General features: G+C 40.0%; 2 protein-coding genes across 3 annotated transcripts; one reads left to right on the forward strand and one right to left on the reverse strand.

Moving 5' to 3' along the window:
• Window positions 1-8,164: 8,164 nt before the first annotated feature.
• LOC104414425 (oxidation resistance protein 1) lies at window positions 8,165-13,670 on the forward strand. 2 transcript variants are annotated; one of them, XM_039299333.1, is made up of 8 exons: window positions 8,165-8,724; window positions 10,416-10,814; window positions 10,977-11,049; window positions 11,211-11,291; window positions 11,425-11,488; window positions 12,607-12,694; window positions 12,784-12,868; window positions 13,321-13,670. In XM_039299333.1, exons 1-8 carry the CDS (start codon window positions 8,708-8,710, stop codon window positions 13,399-13,401), a joined length of 888 nt encoding a protein of 295 aa, XP_039155267.1. In that variant the 5' UTR covers window positions 8,165-8,707; the 3' UTR covers window positions 13,402-13,670. The 2 variants fall into 2 exon arrangements, with proteins under 2 accessions (XP_039155267.1, XP_010023843.3); XM_010025541.3 differs by having other exon boundaries at window positions 8,167-8,724; window positions 10,348-10,814.
• A 762-nt stretch (window positions 13,671-14,432) lies between these two features.
• Window positions 14,433-16,782, reverse strand: LOC104417178 (F-box/kelch-repeat protein At3g06240). The gene is made up of 2 exons (XM_039299331.1): window positions 16,609-16,782; window positions 14,433-15,761 (listed from the first exon to the last, which is right to left on the reverse strand). The coding sequence occupies exon 2, from the start codon at window positions 15,578-15,580 to the stop codon at window positions 14,480-14,482; it is 1,101 nt and encodes a 366-aa protein (XP_039155265.1). The 5' UTR covers window positions 15,581-15,761; window positions 16,609-16,782; the 3' UTR covers window positions 14,433-14,479.
• Window positions 16,783-17,997: the final 1,215 nt, after the last annotated feature.

Raw genomic sequence — 17,997 nt, forward strand, 5'->3', positions numbered from 1 at the left:
ACCTTAACACACACAATTATCCTCATATAATGAGCGTTTACCAAACGCTAAAGGTGAGGGGCAATCTTATTGAGCTAGTGATACATAGAGTAATAAAGGAGAAGTACTTATGCTTGAATCGTTAGTTTTCCACATTAAGCAAATGGATTCCAAAATATGTAAGTTAATCTTTTTACATGGTTAGAATATATATATATATATATATATATATATATATATATATATATATTCTTGTTCTAGTTATTGAGATCGTGGGATTGCGTTTTCGCGTCTTAAATACTTGCATAAGGTATATTGTACCAATTTTTATATGTTTCTGTAAAGAACTTAAATAATGAAATCGGCCTACGCTGTCTGTATGACTTATTCTTTCAGAATTCTCTTTGCTTATAACTAGTGCCCTACAAATGTAAGATAGGACATGAATGTATTCAAATCAAATTGATGATAATAGACAGGAAAACAAACTGAAAAATTATTGCCGTGAAATGATTTCAAGGAAAAAGAGGAAGTGCATTAATTGAACTTGTGAGCTATGCTTCGACCATTAAGTATAATCTCTCTACATAGTATAGCAAACCCAAAAAAGATAAACCTCAAACTTAGACCAATAAGTTTCATAAAAAATATGGTTAGTGTTAAGGATTAAGTACTTCTTCTTCAGAAAATGGTCTTATCCGTATTTTTTTTTTTTTTTTACCATCTCTTTCACTCAAGCCACCTCCCTCTCGCGGGTTATAGGCACGCTTTTGTTCACTCAATCATTACTTGTTAACTTGAGCTCAGAAAGCTTGGAATATGGACACTTTTAACTTAATTGTGCATCTTATTGCGTGTATTCGTTGCAAAAACAAACGATAACGAAACAAAAGGAAAGCAGCACATGATTTTACTATAAATTAAGTGATAAAACCAAGATTACAAGCAACTATAAATTAAGTGATAAAACAACACTCGAGGCACTCAAATACTCTTAAGTGTGCCCCAATTCCTAATTACACTCACATAGTATTTAGCACTCATTTCCTCAAAAAATAATCTCCCAATCTCACAAAAGAATTCATAAATTTTACCCACAAGGCTTTGCTTGACTCAAATACTAAAAGCTCCTCTTGGATTGCTTCAAAGCGTAATTTACAAAGAAGTTGTCTCTTGGATGCTCTTCACAAAGAAGGTCTACCTCTTATGATGAAAAAATTTGGATCCAATGTAGGAAACCTAAACAAGTTAGGAAGCCTACTTGGATGGGGTTTCCTTTACGGGTTCAATTTCGAGAAATATTTTCATCATCTCCATATTGGCTTGTCGTTTGAGTCAAATCATAATCGTTTTGCTAGAATTCAAACTTGGCTACTACTTTACGGTGACCTACCTTTTTGTCCGGAGGGAAAAAACAGGGATAAGTGTTCCAAAAGTCCTAAAACTTGTTACAAAATGCATTTCAGTCATAAACTTGCAAAAAGTGTAAATAAGTCCTAAAATTTGTCAAAATGTTTCATTTGAGTCCTAAAATTGACGCCATCAGTTTTATTAACGAAAAATGCTGACGTGGCACCGACGCAGTATTTTAAATAATTTTTTATTTTCCAGTTGGTTTTTTAAAATAATTTTTTTAAAAAATTATATTTAAAAACTAAAATTCAATTTTTAAAAACTGTTTAAAAAAAAAAAAAAAAAAGGGGAAGAAGAGGTGGCCGCCCATCGCCGGAGGGGCCGGCGACGGTCACCGGCCGCCACCCAACCCGGGCGAGGCCTCGCCGGCCCCAGGCAAGGCCTCGCTAGCCCCGGCGAGGCGACCCTCACTTGACGCGGGCGGGCGCCCGGATTGGGCACATCGGCCCTCGCCGGCCCTCGGCTGGGGCCGGTAGGGCTTGCCCGGATCTAGGCGTTGCCGCGGAGCGTGAGGGCCGCGTGAGTGGCCCGCTCCCGTGCTTCCCTGTGCTCAACGCCAACAGATCCGAGCTAGTTGCCGGGCCGTCAGTCACTGCTATTCCGAGTCCCCTTGTCGGCAACCTCCGCCTACAACCAAGCGACTTCCGAATCTCTGTGCCCGGCTAGATCTAGGCTCGCCCGCGCCAAGTGAGGGTCACGAGGGCTCGCCGGCACCCAGACGAGGGTCACCGGCCCTCTCTGGGGCCGGCGAGGCCTCGCCTTGGTCCGGCGGCGGCGGCGACCGTCGCCGGCCCCTCCGGCGAATGGACAACCGCCTCCTCTCGCCATTTTCTTTTTTTTAATAGTTTTTTAAAAAATGAATTTTAGTTTTTAAATATATATTTTTTAAAAAATTGAATAAAAATAATTTTAAAAGCCAGCTGGAAAATAAAAAAATAATTTAAAAAGCCAGTTGGAAAATAAAAAAATAATTTAAAATGCCACGTCAGCATTTTTGATGGAAAATGACGGTGTTAGCTTTAGGACTCAATTGAACTATTTTGACAAGTTTTAGGACTTATTTGCACTTTTTGCAAGTTTTAGGACTAAAATGCATTTTCGTGACAAATTTTAGGACTTCTGGAACACTTATCCCAAAAAATCAATGTTGATGAAAATGAATTGTGCACACAAAAGAATACCGAGGCCACCATGTACTAAAGATAAACCCAGTATTAATAACCAATATCACCTACGAAAATTATTTGATTTTGAGTGGGCAAATAAAAACTTTAGGAAGAGAAAATTTTATCTTGACAAAATATAGCTACAAAATCTTCACGAGGAATACTAAATATATTTTCTATCGACTAAATTACTACTTACATATCCATAAATTTCCACACATATAGAATAACTTAAACAAAAAGAAAGGGATGGGAAAAGAAATATATTATAAATTGTACTCAGATTCTACATTTACAAAAAAATAAATTCATCGAAGTTCTAGCATGGTCCAAAAACCTTTATTGCGTGACACGTGCTTAGCCTCTTCACGTTCCGTCTTGGCCAGAATGATAACTCTCTCGAACAACCATTGCGAGCACAGTAGATTGACACGCCTGTGCTCTGAACGAATTTGGTCATCAAAATTATTAAGCAAAGCTTGGAAGATCTTGCAATCTAAATATGCCAAAGGGACCGAATAGCCTTTCTCCTCTTCATCCACATGTACTCGAAGGTATCCTTTTCGAGCCATGGTTAACCGCTCCACCAATCGCAAACTTATCAACATTTTTTTCCTATTTGAATGTTGGGAAATTTCGGTAAACTCACTAGGCTAGACAGAATAATTGCAGGAAACTAAGAAAAGGCAAATTGCAATTCATCTAGTGTAAGTACATATAGGGTGTGTTTCATTCGATTTTGCAAATGAACTTTGGGAAAATGTAAATGCTTTTGATCTAATGCCCATTTCCATTGAGGAAATGCAAATTGTGTTTTCGTAAAAGATCATTTACAAAGCTACTTTGTCCTAAATAATGTTTGGCAAATATTTTTTTGCAAAGGGCTTTTGAGTCTAATTTTTATTTTTTAAAAATAAAAATAAAAGCCTTCCAATGAAAGGCTAAGGCCGCTAGTATAGCTATTAAACAGGTGGGTTGGGTTGGGTTGAGTTTGGGTTGAATCATTAATGGTCCGACCCAAATTAACACATTAACCCATTTATGACCCATTTATGCCTTATGTGAATCTTCTAACCCATTTATGCCTAATGTAAATTTTCTGACCCATACCCGACATGACCCATACCCCACCCATAGCTGACCCGACCCATATTAATATAATATTTTTATATTTAACCAAATTTAGGAAAACTAATCCTTATGTTTTTTTATATAAAAAAATATATATATATTACTATACTTCCAAGCAATACAAATCTAATCAATAATTTTTCAATTTTTTTTATAATTTTTCAAAAAAAATTATTTTTTCGTTTTTCTTTTTCTTTCTTTTCCTTTTTTTCTTCTAGATCCAGAGAGGTTCGCTGGTCAACCCATTTAAAACCCATTAAATTGCTAAACATCCATCGACCAAAAAAAAAAAAAACAAATGCTAAGCAACCTATTTATGACCCATTTAAACTTGTTTTTAAAATAGATGTGGCAAAATGTGTGTAGAGTCCACACTTGATGATACACAAATCATGAAAATGGATTTGAGATTAGATTATGGATGGCAACTTAAAAGGGTGGCGAAACTATTCTATGTTGAATATAACCAGTAGATCATTTACATCATGAAGTCAAAAAACTCTAACAAAACATTTGGAAAATGACAATGTATATACACTTAGTGCATTTTCAATTCCAGAATAAGTGATCCAATGTGATCAGTAAGACAATCTGGCAATACAACCAAAAGTTCTTTCAAGACAGCAAAAGCACCAACCTACAACAATTGCATATATTAAAATTTACTAGGAAGGAAAAATGTCTAAAGAGACTGGAGGATTGCACCACCTTAGTTTTGATTGATTTCTCACGCAGCTGTCTATTAGTAGAACTGACAATTTTTGTTACTTCTTGTTTCAACAACCATCTTGGACTGCATTACACACCCAAACCATTAGCACCATAAATTATTGACCAACCAGATTTTTAAAAGTTCAGAATCTCAAATAAACAGAAAAATGCAACCAGGTATCCTAACGACAAAACAGTAATTCCTAAACCTCTAGGACATAAATATTGATCACTGACAAAAATACAAATCGAATTGTATGATCATTAAAAAGAAGTTTGAATAAATAGTCATCATTCATGCAAGCAGAATCCTCACTGGGTCCTCAAGTAATTGACTAAACCTATAATGTAAATTCTTATGAAGGCAAACCTGTTAAACTACATCCACGTCTACACTAAGCAGCTCCAAAATCTACTAACAATCTGCTATAGATGAATCTGGCACTAGGAATGGAAACCAATACTTGGTAGTAGATATATGAATGTCTCATGATGCTGAAAAATTAGAGGAATGTAGCAAACATAAACGAACAAAGTGAATCAAAAAAAGAAAAAGAAAAAACTTGGGGACGTGTGATCATTTCAAGCGGCATGCTACGGATTGGCGATGCTCAGCGAATCACACGCCATTCCCACGGTCCAGGAGGGAAACAAAAAACCAGAAAGCCTATAGACACAGCATCAGCGTCCAAGCTCTACGCGGATCACGTGCACGGCACTGATCCGTTCAAACACCAGCAAACGAACCCCACCACACCAACAGATCACAACAAAAGCCCCGCGAAATCCCGCACAGATCGAGGACTAGAGGAAGACAACAACAGCGAAAATCCACGAGAAAACGGAGGAATCGGCCGCGACACTCACATTCCACAAGGATTCACTCCACAATCAGCTCCCGCCAACCACCCGCGCCACAAGAAAACGGCCGGCATTGTCGCCGAATCAGAGCTGGGAAACAATGGCTAGAAGCAGATATTCACTTACCATGATGACTAGTATCTGTCTCTCTCCTCTCTCTTGCTCGAGCTGCGCAGCTAAAAACCCCACCGCAGGTGGTGACCGGAGTGATTTATCTGCTTGAAACGGGGGTTAGGGTTTGAGAGGAGTGCAGGACCAGCTACACTGTGACGATTGAGCTGTTGGACGACCTCGATGGCGGCGGCAAGGCGGCGAATCAGATTCGTGGAAGGGTGGATGGAAACGAAGAGGGAGAGTAATCATGGCTGTGTCCCCATAATAGGTTGGGTCAATTTTTAATGAGTTGAAAAATGGGTCTTAAGTGAGTGCAGATTAGACCCATTTAAGACCCATTTATTTTAATCTCTTTATTTTTAGAACTCATTATGTGTGTTTTGGAAAATAAACTTGACCCATTAAGACTAATTTAAACAAATATGAGTTCATAAATGGGTTGTGTACCCATTTTGACACCTCTAACCGCTAGTGAGATTTGGCTAGCCCAAGGTTGTGCAACCTCATCGATGGTCGTGCAACCCTAGGTGGCAGCTGTTGTCGAGGTTGTGCCACTTTGATGACCATTATCTGGGTCACGCAAACCCAAGTGACGGTCGCCTTGGTTGTGCGACCTCGGTGATGGCTATCTAGGTTTGTATGACCATAGGTCTTGTTGATTGGGCTCACACGACCTCAAGCAAGCATCGCTAGGGTTGCGCAACCCAAGTGGCCATCACATGACTTTGCCGGCCTCTCACCGACCCTTCACTAGCCTAATCCACCCCCGCTAGCCCAATCAACCCTAGCTAACCATCCTCAACGGATGCCCTTGTCGATTGCCCTTTCTCAAGAAAAGATGAACAATAATGAGGACAAAACTAGAGAATTAAAAATTTCTGAAGATAGTTTTGGAGGAAGAAATCTAATTTCAGCATTTGGTTAAATGCTGAAAGCTCAATGTTAATCCTTATTAGCATTAGGTTTTTAGTTTTTCTAAGACCAGCATTTAATCGAAAACTCATTGGGATGAGTTGTCAAACACCTCAACATTTCCCCAAGGGGATTTTGAGGCCAAAAGCCCATTAAGAAAATTGAACCAAATGCATCTCAACTTATAATGTAGGGTTTGTAACAGAATTAGGATTTGGTTTCCTATAATAACTAGTAAGTATATGCATCTTGGGATATGTAGTTTTTTAAGACTTAAAAGATGAGGTCATAATCCACTCTTGCTAGGAATTTGAAACAGCATCAATGTCTATGATATGCTTAAGCTCTTTTGACTAATAATTGATTATTGAAAGAAAAATAGGAAATATGAAAATTTCTTCCTTGGGTGCAATTCTAATGCAGCATAGGATAATACATCACAGGATAATACATCTCGAAGAAAATGCAAAATAGTCATTTAATATATAGTTTTTTTTTTTTTTAGTTTTCATTCACGATATTAGTATATAGAATCTGAAATTTTATTTCATCATCTAACTATTGTATAATGCAAAGAGGATTCCAAACTTTAAGGGATCATATAGAAAATATTAACTTAGCTATTTTATGAATAGTCTATCGATGGACAAGCGTAAATTAATATTTTTAAAATTTCAATCTTTTTTATTTTTATAGAAAAGTTTAAAGAAAAAATTTCCAATCCGGAAATATTTTCTCTTTTCACATACATGTGTCAACAATTAGTAATTCAAAAATCTCATAATAAAGCGCAATATCTTTTACATGTTAAATTTGCATAGATGCAACATACGCATTCTTGCTCATATACATAGCAAACTCAGAGGTTCCTTTCCAAACTCAAAATTTTTTTGTTTAAGAAATTTCGTGATTGCCCATGCTTCCTTTAAAATTAATCATAATAGCTAATTGCCAATTGCCAATTCATGAGAAATTATTTGGTGAGCATATTTGATTTATCTCATGAATATCCCACTAGATTCCACCATTCTTACACTGATGAGTTACCTTACCTTAACATATGCCTAAATAACCAAGAAAAGTCTTTTACAGTTGTACCTTTTGCCCTTGCTTGGCCTCAAAATTACTCTTGTGCTGAACTCTACTGTATCTTAGGCCAAATTGAACCAAACTGGCACACACATCATTTTTCCCCTTCTTCTGAAATAGCGATCAAATTATATCTCAAATTAGTTTTCACATATCAGACTAAATCTAACTCTCCAATCTAGTAAAACCCATGCCATCTATGACGAGCTTAAAAGATTCACAAGAACTTATTTTCATTTAAAACGACTCCATAATGTCAGGGAATTCCCTAAGCTTTCATACCTCATCTGCTTAATGATATTAACATATTTACACATAGACAAAAAAAAAAAATGAAAAAGATGAGTGTTTTTAATAATCTAAAGACACGATCTTAACTACTCAGAAGTCACGGAGCACCCTACTAGTCTCATTAACCCGTCAAGTCAAGATTCTTGGCCCGTATAGGCAGCTCCGATCCAGAATGGTTTCGCGAGCAGTGGAGTAGAAATCCCCGACGCCCCCAATCAAATTTGCACCAGCATGAAATTAAGGCCCTCGACGAACTCTAGGCACCCTCCTCCTATCAGCAATTCATGGTTAACAATGGCAACCGTTGCATTCTCGCGACCAGAGAGTACCGTCGCATGACCATTTCTACTCACATGCGGATGGATGCAAATGCAGCAAAACGCGTGCGTGTCGGGCGAGGGAGACGTACGTGCGATCCGTGGCGTGAAGCACTTTCCACCTTTCGGAGGCCCCGCGCCACGCCTCCTCCCCTCTCTCTCTCTCTCTCTCTCTCTCGTCCAGAAAGTCTTGTCCGGACGCTGAAAGTTCTCGCGCACCTACCCTTCAAATTCCGCGCATCGCTCCGCCCTTGCGAAACCAGCCGTGGGGTCACCGACAGGACTCTTCTTGCTCTTCTTGATCTCCACGAATTCGACGAGGAAACGCAGCCCAAGACGAACACGCCCACTTGCGGGTCGCGGCTGACGTTTGTTAATTGATCCCCAGGAAAGAAAAAAGAGGAAAGAAATCAGCTTGCAAGAGAGAATTCAAAGGAAGGAAGGAGACCCATTTATGATCTTTCAAGAAGATGCCCGTCGCATGACGCGTTGAACCCAGATAGAAAAAGGAAAGAAATCAGCTTGTGCAAGCGTTCGCAGGAGGAAGGTCATTTTCAAGAAGATGCGCATCACGTGACGCCTCGGAGAAGCAAGAAAGCATCGAGGATAGAGGAAAGACGATGAATGCGTTGAAGGGGAGAGTCTCGGAGAAGCTTTCGGGTCTCTTTGCTCCTTCCCCGGGATCTTCTCCTCCTCCCTCTCCGTCTCCACAATCCAGCGACCATGGGAACCAACCCCAGGTGACTTTTCTTGGTTCTTTTTTATATGGGTGTCTACGTTTGTATTCGTGCGCTTGTTTGCATCGTTTAGTTTGATGTGTTTTGCTTGATTTTTATTGGGATTTGCGGTTGATCGCGTTCTGGGGCTTTTTATGTCCGCGGGATTTAGCATGCGTATAGGTGTCAAAGTAGGGTCTTGATTGTCGTCCAGACGGCTTGGGATGCTGTCAATGGGGTCAGAAGTTATTATGAGATTAAAAAAAGAATTGGTGTTTTGAAGGAGAGTGAGATTGTGTGAAAGGCAGATTCAATGGAAGAAAATGGGGCTTGATCCGCGTGTTGTACAACTTGAGGCATCGGTGATTGAGGCCTGGATGAGCTGATTCATGCTTAAGTCAAGTAGGAAAGGGCGTATGATAGTGAATATATGGGCGTGAGAAGTGTTTGGCTTAGTGAACTTAACTGGGCTGAGGTTGCTGACCAATACTTATGGCAAGCCGAGGAGCCACTTTTGAGCAGTGGCATTGGACTATTTGGTCTGTGAACTCTGAGCTGACAGATGTGGCTGTTGTCACTTGGTGGATAAGGAATCAATCCAGGATTCATAACTTGCCTGACCTGGATGATCCAGTTCTGTCAAGGGCTATCTCTCAGTTTAGGCTGGTATCTAGGTGAGCCATCGCTTTTTCTCATTTGATCTAAATTGTGCTCTCTCCTCATTCTATCTGGAGTAGACGGCCTGAGTAACAAATGGTATGGAGAAACGGATTGAGTGGAATCGAAAAGAGGAAAATATAGGATGGTTACAGGAGTGTGAATAAATTGGAAATTGCAGTTTCTATGCTTGGTTATGATACTGGAGTGACATGGGAATTCATGAGTCATGTGACAACGTGTTTCCCATTCGATGTGTGTTCCTATTTAAATGTTATGATGACATGTAGGAATGCTCTGTAGCTGTATAGTCTGATTCTGCCTGTTGATCTAGCTGAAATTGGGCTAAATCGCCAGTAATGTTGATTCCCCTCTAGCCTTTTTCCTTTCCACAAATGTTCATGCTTCCCTTCAATCTAATGGACTGGTCAAACATCAGAGACCGCAACTTGAAGTGAAGGCGCCACTCTCACCCTCAAAGAGCCTGCTATCATTATCCAAAACCATGGATCTTTTGAAATTTAGTGGCTGTGCCAGTTGAGCTCAAATTGGCCTAAATACTTCATTTCTACTTTGTGTTGCAATCAAGAACCGCTTTCTTTGTACTTCTTGGCCGGCTTACATTCCTTTGGTGTGCAATGACATTTTTGTTGAGGAGTGCACCCTGCCATACTGTGCTGATGATTTACACATAGACAGATGCTCTGTTTCAGCATTGCCTGTCATTCTTGTCTTAATGCATTATTAGTGAAAAGTTGTGGGCCTTAAGTAACTGGGCTCTCTATTATAGTGATGATAATAGGCTTCTGGGTTAGCTTAGTCATTAAGAAAAAACATTCATGAGGTCACAAAGGTCATGTGTATATGTCCTCTTCTTTACTTTTTCTCATATTTTTCTGAACAGGGGGATGAATGATCTGTTACTTGTTGTATATTTTAATTTCTAACAATTGACTCAAGGTTTGTAGACTCAATTTAATTGTTGTATAGGCCAGGCCGAGTTCCCAAGAAAGAAAGTCTCTCTCTTCGTACTTTTCTTACTTTGTTCCAACTAGCAGACTTGATGGACTCAGATCAAAGAAGTGTGAGCAGGACGTCGAACTCTATCAATCACTTCCTGCTGAGTGTAATGATGAAAAACCTAGATGGCAAGATGTTTCTTCAGAAGGTTTAGAATTTACTCTAGATAAAAGCAAAGCAACAGCTGATGGCCATGAAAATTCAAAAAAATGTGCTTCAGTCTGTGAGAACGGGAAATCACTAAGTACAAAGGAAGAAGATGAAGGAAGTACCAGTAGTTCTGACTTGTTTGAAGAGGCAACTGACAAGCATTGCTCAGACAAGCCTCTTCAAAATCTTGTGGACAATTCTGTCTTTATCTCCCCTGATCTATACGAATTTTTGCACTCATGCCTTCCAAATCTTGTGAAAGGTCGCCAATGGGTCTTGCTGTACAGGTCAGTCTCTTTATTATCTTGCTGTAGAGAGCCCTGACACATTGTGCCAAGTGGTTCTTCCATATCTCTTTACCAAGTTAAAGGTCTCATAGGAACTTTTGACATAAATGTCCGTGTTTTGAGAATTTTAATTTGATAGTTATCGTTTTAAATGAAGGGCAGTACGCTAAGACATGGTATCTCATTGCGTACACTTATCCGCAAGAGTGCTGACCTTTCTGGCCCCTGTTTGCTGGTATGTCACTTTCAATGTTCAACTGTACTTGCCCTAGAGAAATCTCTTCTATTGATATTTAGGAAGAGAAGTTTAAGATATTTTTCAATATGAGAGGCGCCACCCAAACCTTTTGTTTTAAAGTAATGGCTTGTGTTGACGCTGGTGTCTTATGCACCTAGATTGTTGGTGACATGCAAGGAGCAGTGTTCGGTGGCATGCTAGAATGCCCCTTAAAACCTACAGCGAAAAGGAAATATCAGGTGATCCATAACATTCTTGAATTTGTAGTCATTCTATTTGCAATCATATTATTTTTGGTCTTGATCGAGATATTTTAGTCTTATTTCTTGATTCAAAGGTTCCTTTTTGTAATGGGTCCTTGTTTACTCGCAGGGGACAAACCAAACATTTGTATTCACAACCTTATATGGGCAGCCAAGATTGTTTCGACCAACAGGTAAAGTCATGGAACTTGAATTTTACCTTTGCAGAGGTTGTTGAATAAGGATGTGCTCACCAAAAGTATATCATACTTTCTGTTTGCCTTGAATAGCAGTCCTGTCTATGGTATAATTGATCATGCTGATTGAAGTAAACAGGACCATAAAACAACAAAATTCTGTTTGATATGCATTGACTGGTTGACTCTTTAGCACCTCAGGATCTGAAGTTCTGAATTCAGTGTTATCAAGATTTTAAAATTCTCTAGCTGAATAAGCTCTGGGAAACCTATTAATATGATTCAGTGTAGTTGATTAAGAAAACCAGGGGGAGGACATCCAAGTCAATAGACTATTCTAATTTGCTGCAGTACTAGCATCCACAATTCTTCTATGAGGGTTTGTCGCTTGACGCACAGAATCAAGGCAATGTATATTTATTGTGTCTGAGCATCAGTAAACCGCCCCCCCCCCTTTCTTTTCTTTCCTCGTTCCCTTGCCTTGAAGAAGCTACACCTTGTTCCCCTCCTTGACACACTATCGCAGCTACAACGACAAGGACTAATTGTAGCAGTGAGAGAAAAGGGGAGGAAAGGGGAAAGGGGGTGTAAGAGGTGGTTAATTTTTCTTGCTTTAGATTACCAAAGCAAGCATATAGTTAAATTATGCATGGATTAGGATGATGCTCTTAGCAATTTCTGGTCCGAAGACATGTCAAGGAAAAGCTTAATAATCAAATTAAAATAGAGGATAACCAGTTCCACTGCATGTGGGAGTGCGGTAGATAATAAGGTACTCATGCTCAGGAGTACTACATCATATTGTGATCTCGCGACAATTGACAGCTGTATAAGCATAATAACTTCACAGGTTATAAACTATCTTTCCTTCAGCTGAAATTATGCGAATGTTTGGGATTCGTGATGTTAAGCGTCATGACTCGAGGGCATGACCTTGGTCTTAAGAGATTGAAAAGTATATTAACAATAACTTTACGTGATAAGTTTCATAATTTCCACTTAGACAGGATCCTTATCTGAAACCGCATCAGCTGAATTTTTACATGGGATACTTGTTCTCAGATACATCACTTTGTGATATGAAGTAAGATAATTGACCTGGTTTTCTTGATTAGGTGCCAATAGGTACTACTACATATGCATGAATGACTCACTTGCACTTGGCGGTGGAGGCAACTTTGCCCTGTCCTTAGATGGAGATCTGTAAGTTGTCGTGTTTACAAATTTCCATTTTTCCAATACAGGAAGGGGGCCCATTTTTAATAATCTTTTTTGTATCTTGTTATGAAAAGGTTAAGTGGAACAAGTGGACCCTGTGAAACATTTGGGAGCTTATGTTTGGCTCACAACCCAGAGTTCGAGTTGAAGAATGTTGAGGTAACAAGCTAAAATGTCCAAGCTTGCCTTCAATTGCAATCACTTGATGTTGTGAGGATAGACTTCATCAGATGAAGCATTTGAATTGATGCACGACTTGCAATTTGCATAGGCTTTAAATTCATCTTTTAACTTGATTTTTTCTGACAAATTAGTTTTGTCTAAGGAGTTTGATGACCTTGGTATACAAAGGTGCATGAATAATCTGTTGAACTCTCTGTGTGGGAAAAGAGAAGTGAATTAGATTGGCTATCTCCATGGAGTTGAATGTGCTATGAATTATTGTCTTGCTTGCTTTAGGTTTGACATGTTATGCGGATCTTACCACCTTAGAGAATAAGGCTTTAACTAAATTGCAAGTTCCGCTGCTAATGTTCACTTGTCATCTATATCTGTGAAGATTAGCCTCTGCATTTCGTATTAGCAATCCCATTGTCTCGTTTGTGGTGCAGTTATGGGGCTTCACTCACTCATCATACTATACTACAAGACCTGAAGTTGCAACAAGGCCTGCTCGCGCTGCTCTCGTCTGAAGTTCATTCTTTATTGTTTCAATTTTGCCTTAGTAAATGCACATCTATCCTCAGAATTCTGTAGCCAGATAGGTCTATTTATATTAGTTGTGGAGGCACCCTCGAGGTATGTGATGGGGCCAAACGGCTGATTGTGCCGGTTACTTAAGACTTGTTCGTGTTTAAACTCATTTCAACTTCAAATGAAGCTTGTTTTCAATTCTTGTAAAACTTCTGATTCGACCTCCACTTATATAAGAGTGAGGAATTCTTGTGGGTGTGCGCGGTTACTTCTGTAATCTGTTTTCTTCAATGTGTGGATTAATAGAGAAGAGAAGATTCGATGGCGTGCAGAGTAATATACCTGAGTGGTTCTCGTTTGCCCCGAAGGAATTTTACTTGGAATCAACAATCTGTTCCTAAAGTCAAATCACAGAAGAACAAGAGATCCCTAATTACAACAAGGTACGTAGAGGAGTATTTAACTCCAGAAACAGAACGGACATTCAAGGTTAAACCAACGGGGTGAAAAACTACAACAACGAATGTGAACTGTTCTTTAAACATTGTGATGAAACACTTTCATCTAGGCTAAACCTTTCGCATCAATACACATAACGTGGGATTTCGCCATCAGCAACCCTTTGAATAGATAACTTGCATCTTGGTACATGGAGTCAATAGTTCATTCAGTAATTAGGGAATAACATTATCACCAGTTTCTTTAACTGGAGACTACATTGTGTTTTGATGCCAATAGTATGTTTATCAAGCTGAGCGTCCGAGTGCAGCCCAACCAGAGGATGGGTCATTCCCGAAATCTTGCACAGCAATAGTACATAGGGTACTCAAGAAGGCAAAATTCAAAAAGAGTCACTGATGTTAACTATAGTATTACAAGATAGTTCATCCTCGAATTCAGTTGGCACAAAGCTTAAGTGTGCTAGTATCCACATTTCGGTCAATCACATTTATACTCAAACTCTACTTGCGGTCTCTCATCATTCTGGCAAAACAAAGAATATTGAATGGCCATTCATCGAGCAGACATCTTACTATAGACTTTCAACACTCTTTATTGTCTTCAAAATCCACAAGATCATTCGACAGCTCCACCATCAAGATAAGGAGAAACAAGAGTTTCCAAATAGATGGCATATTCCCTAACAAGGTCTGTCCCTAAGAGATAATCCTTACAAGTATTATCCTTCGGATTAAACATAATCATCCGCTTCGTATCCATCCAAATAACAATTTTTCCACTACTTGTGTACGCGAGGGGGGTCTGCTCAAAGTCCCTATCCAAATTTATGATGGCACTGCAATCAACACTGAACAATTTTGTCCAGGATGCTCCTCTCCCGTACTCATCTGTTATCCATCCCTCAATGCGGCGATCATGGGTGCAGTTGTTTATGAATAGATTTGCCCCGTGAATCCCGAGTCCCAGGAGACATATGTCCTCATCGACTTCAGGGACCGGAACCGGAAGCACCTCGTGAAATTTCTCTTCCAACAGATCAAATGACATAATCACACCTTCGCGCTTATCGTACATGCACAAGACATAGACGTGCCAGTGTAAGGCCCCTTTCCAATAAACTCCTTGGCCGGTCAATTCATTAAACTCTTCCTGGAACGGGAGTTCTATACTTCTCCAAGAACCGGACTTGAGCGAAAATATTGCCAGCTTCCAATTTTCATCACTAGATGAAGAAGCATCTGCTACTAATTTATAATCATCAGATTGAGAGTCATATCCGAATCCGGAGACACCCGATAACCTAACTCGATCAACAAAATTGGGACCGGGCAACTCAATGCACTCCCTGGTAGTCGGGTTATATATGACAAAATTGGAGGGGCCAAGTAAACATACAAGGCCATCGCAGGACCCCACGATGCGGGGCTCCCACAAAGGTTTGATCCCATGAGGTACCACCATGCGACCCTCGCCGCCGCCGTCGTCGAGCGCTTCGTAGTCCACGGTCTTGAGGGAGCCGTTGCAGCCACTGATGATGAATCTCTGGCTAGGGATCAAATCCCCTGCCTTCAGCCTCTGCAGATGCGACTTGGCGAAGGCCCGGTCGGAGATCAGAGACCGCCACCGCTTGCAGACGCATTTGAATCGCACCAGCGACTTCGCCGGTAGCCTCAAGAGTATGTCCACGACGATATCCTCGGGCATACTCTCGGCCATTGTTTCGGCAAAATGGCAACAGGTGAGATCTCGGACGAGGTCGATTGGGTCGGCGATGGCCGTAGCCGGCTTTCTCGAGAGGTCCCAAGGCCGCCGCCGGACACGGGCGGAGGGGGGACTCGCCGGCGTGGGCAGCGGTCGGGCGGTGGCAAGGCGGAAGAGGAGGAGGAGGAGGAGAGAGCTGGCGTGGAATATAAATTAAGCCTTTAATTTCTAATAAAAAAATATTAAAACTGGTGTAGGAATAAAATAGCACAATAATACAAAGCTTACAAGAAAGGAAATAAATATCATAAAATTCCTTCTAGGTCTAGTGCTAAGAGTCTAAAAATCGAAAGGATTATCTGGACTACTATTTCGTGTATTATGAGCTCTTCTAGAAATACGAGTACGTCCTCCATGTAAGCAATATTGATGTCTGGCTGCAAACTTAGTATTAAAATATTATAGACTAATCTGGATATTACCTAAAAATTCTGGGTAATTAACTTGGGCTAGTGTGAAAGAATTAAAACTATATGTGAGCTCTTCTATTAGTTCTGCTACTATGCAATGAATGTAAAGAGGACAGTGAGATGTCATGCAAGAGCGGGTACTTATGGGAGTTAATTTAATGAGACTTAATCCTGCTCGGTACTAGGCTCATCTTCATTTTTAAGCTAAGTTTCCACCAAATCAAAGACCTATACCCTTATGTTCTTATATCCAACCTATCTTCCAGGTTATAATGCATCAGCGCTTCTCTTCCTGTAGGCTGCCTACTGTGACAAGGGCATCCCACACCCTATCTTCCTCCTATCTTTGCCTACGGTCAGAACGGGTACTTTCTTCCGCCTCCTGCGTACTTTTTTCCCCTTCGAGGACCTCTGGGCTAACTTTGGAATAACTTTGGGTGTTTCAAAATCCTAACTATTATCAGACGGCTTGATAATAGTTTCATGCAGGAATGAAATGCTGAGCATGATAACATGGAAGAAAATTTGGATATAGAACAAGCCTATATAGGCTTTAAGTAATTGGAAACGTACATTGGAAGATAGCCGTTCCCTTTCGGGAAGGCCTCGAACTAAGCAAAGAAACTTTTGCAAGAACTCGGAGACCTCGGGCTGAACTTCTTCTTTATTGCGAAAAGGAAAATTTACAGGATGGGAGTGATTACAAGGGCGGTTTGCGGAAGATCACAGCTTAAGGATGCTTGTGAGCTTCTGAAAACCGGTGCCTACAACTAATGCCGGAGTATGGCTTATATAGCCATCTCAAAAGAATAAAGATTACAAAATTTTCTTGCGGGAGAAGAAAAGAAGAATATCCTTTTTTACCAAAAAAAAAAAAGAATTTCCTACTGGATTCTGCTTAGGTGTCCAGGTTATGCTCCGCGATAGTGTCTAAAGACGCTGGCGTGGCTGGACTATCGTGTTCTCTGTCTTCACGCTCTAAAGTATTTCCACTAACACTTTCTTCACTGGAAAGATGAGTGTCGTGAAATCTCTGGTCCTGTGCTATGGCCTCTTGCATTAAAGCTTCTTTAACCAAGTCTCCCATCAACTCTTTAAGCTGTTTCTTCCGGTGGAAATTCTCTTCCCACAAATCAAATGACATAATCTCGGTCCTATGATTTAGGCTTTGGTCAAAGACGCACCAGTGTAAGGCCACGTTCCAATAAACTCCTTCGCCGGAAACCTCGAGGCGGCTTTCATCTAACTAGACTTGTATCCTTCTCCAAGATCCGGACATGAGAGAAAATATTTCCACCTCCCAATTTTCAGAGGCCCTCTACTATTTTGTAGTCGTTAGAGCGCGAGTCATATCCAAATCTATAGAGTAACCCATTTTGTCGATATAAATCGGAAACAGGCAACTCTCTATACTCCCCGGTGGGCAGGTTATATTTGACAAAATTACAGCAAGTTGCTTAGATGAGTATATGACTCCAAAAATAGAACCGATGCTCAAGGTAAGACCGACGGGATAAAAAACTATTACAATGAATGTAAACCGTACAATAAACAATGTGATGAAACAGTTTCATCTAGGTTTAACCTTTCACACCGATTCACATCATGTAGGATGTTGCCATCGCCAACCCTTTGAATAGATAGCTTGTGTCTTGGTACATGAATTCAATAGTTTATTCCGTAATCGATTAGGGAATAGCATTATCACTATTTTCTTTAAATGGAGATTACACTACACATTGATACCAATAGTATGTTTATCAAGCTATGCGAATGCAGCTCAATGAGAGGATGAGTCATTTCCGAAATCCTGTACAGCAATAGTATACAGAGTGCTCAAGAAGACAAAATTCGAAAAGAGAATGGAAAAGAAAAAATACAAAAACAAAAGAGTGATAATCATGTTAGACATGAAAAGCCACCGATGTTAACTACAGAATTACAAGATGGTTCATCTTCGAA

This window comes from Eucalyptus grandis, chromosome 8 (assembly GCF_016545825.1).
Source record: "Eucalyptus grandis isolate ANBG69807.140 chromosome 8, ASM1654582v1, whole genome shotgun sequence".
Taxonomy (NCBI): domain Eukaryota; kingdom Viridiplantae; phylum Streptophyta; class Magnoliopsida; order Myrtales; family Myrtaceae; genus Eucalyptus; species Eucalyptus grandis.

What these genes read in the sequence shown, in the direction of transcription:
- LOC104414425 (XM_010025541.3), top strand. Translation starts at nt 8,605, where the DNA reads ATGAATGCGTTGAAGGGGAGAGTCTCGGAGAAGCTTTCGGGTCTCTTT. An exon ending in TTTCTGGCCCCTGTTTGCTG is followed by an intron (nt 11,050 to 11,210) that starts GTATGTCACTTT and finishes TTATGCACCTAG; the next exon opens with ATTGTTGGTGACATGCAAGG. An exon ending in AAGATTGTTTCGACCAACAG is followed by an intron (nt 11,489 to 12,606) that starts GTAAAGTCATGG and finishes TTTCTTGATTAG; the next exon opens with GTGCCAATAGGTACTACTAC.
- LOC104417178 (XM_039299331.1), bottom strand. Translation starts at nt 15,580, where the DNA reads ATGGCCGAGAGTATGCCCGAGGATATCGTCGTGGACATACTCTTGAGG.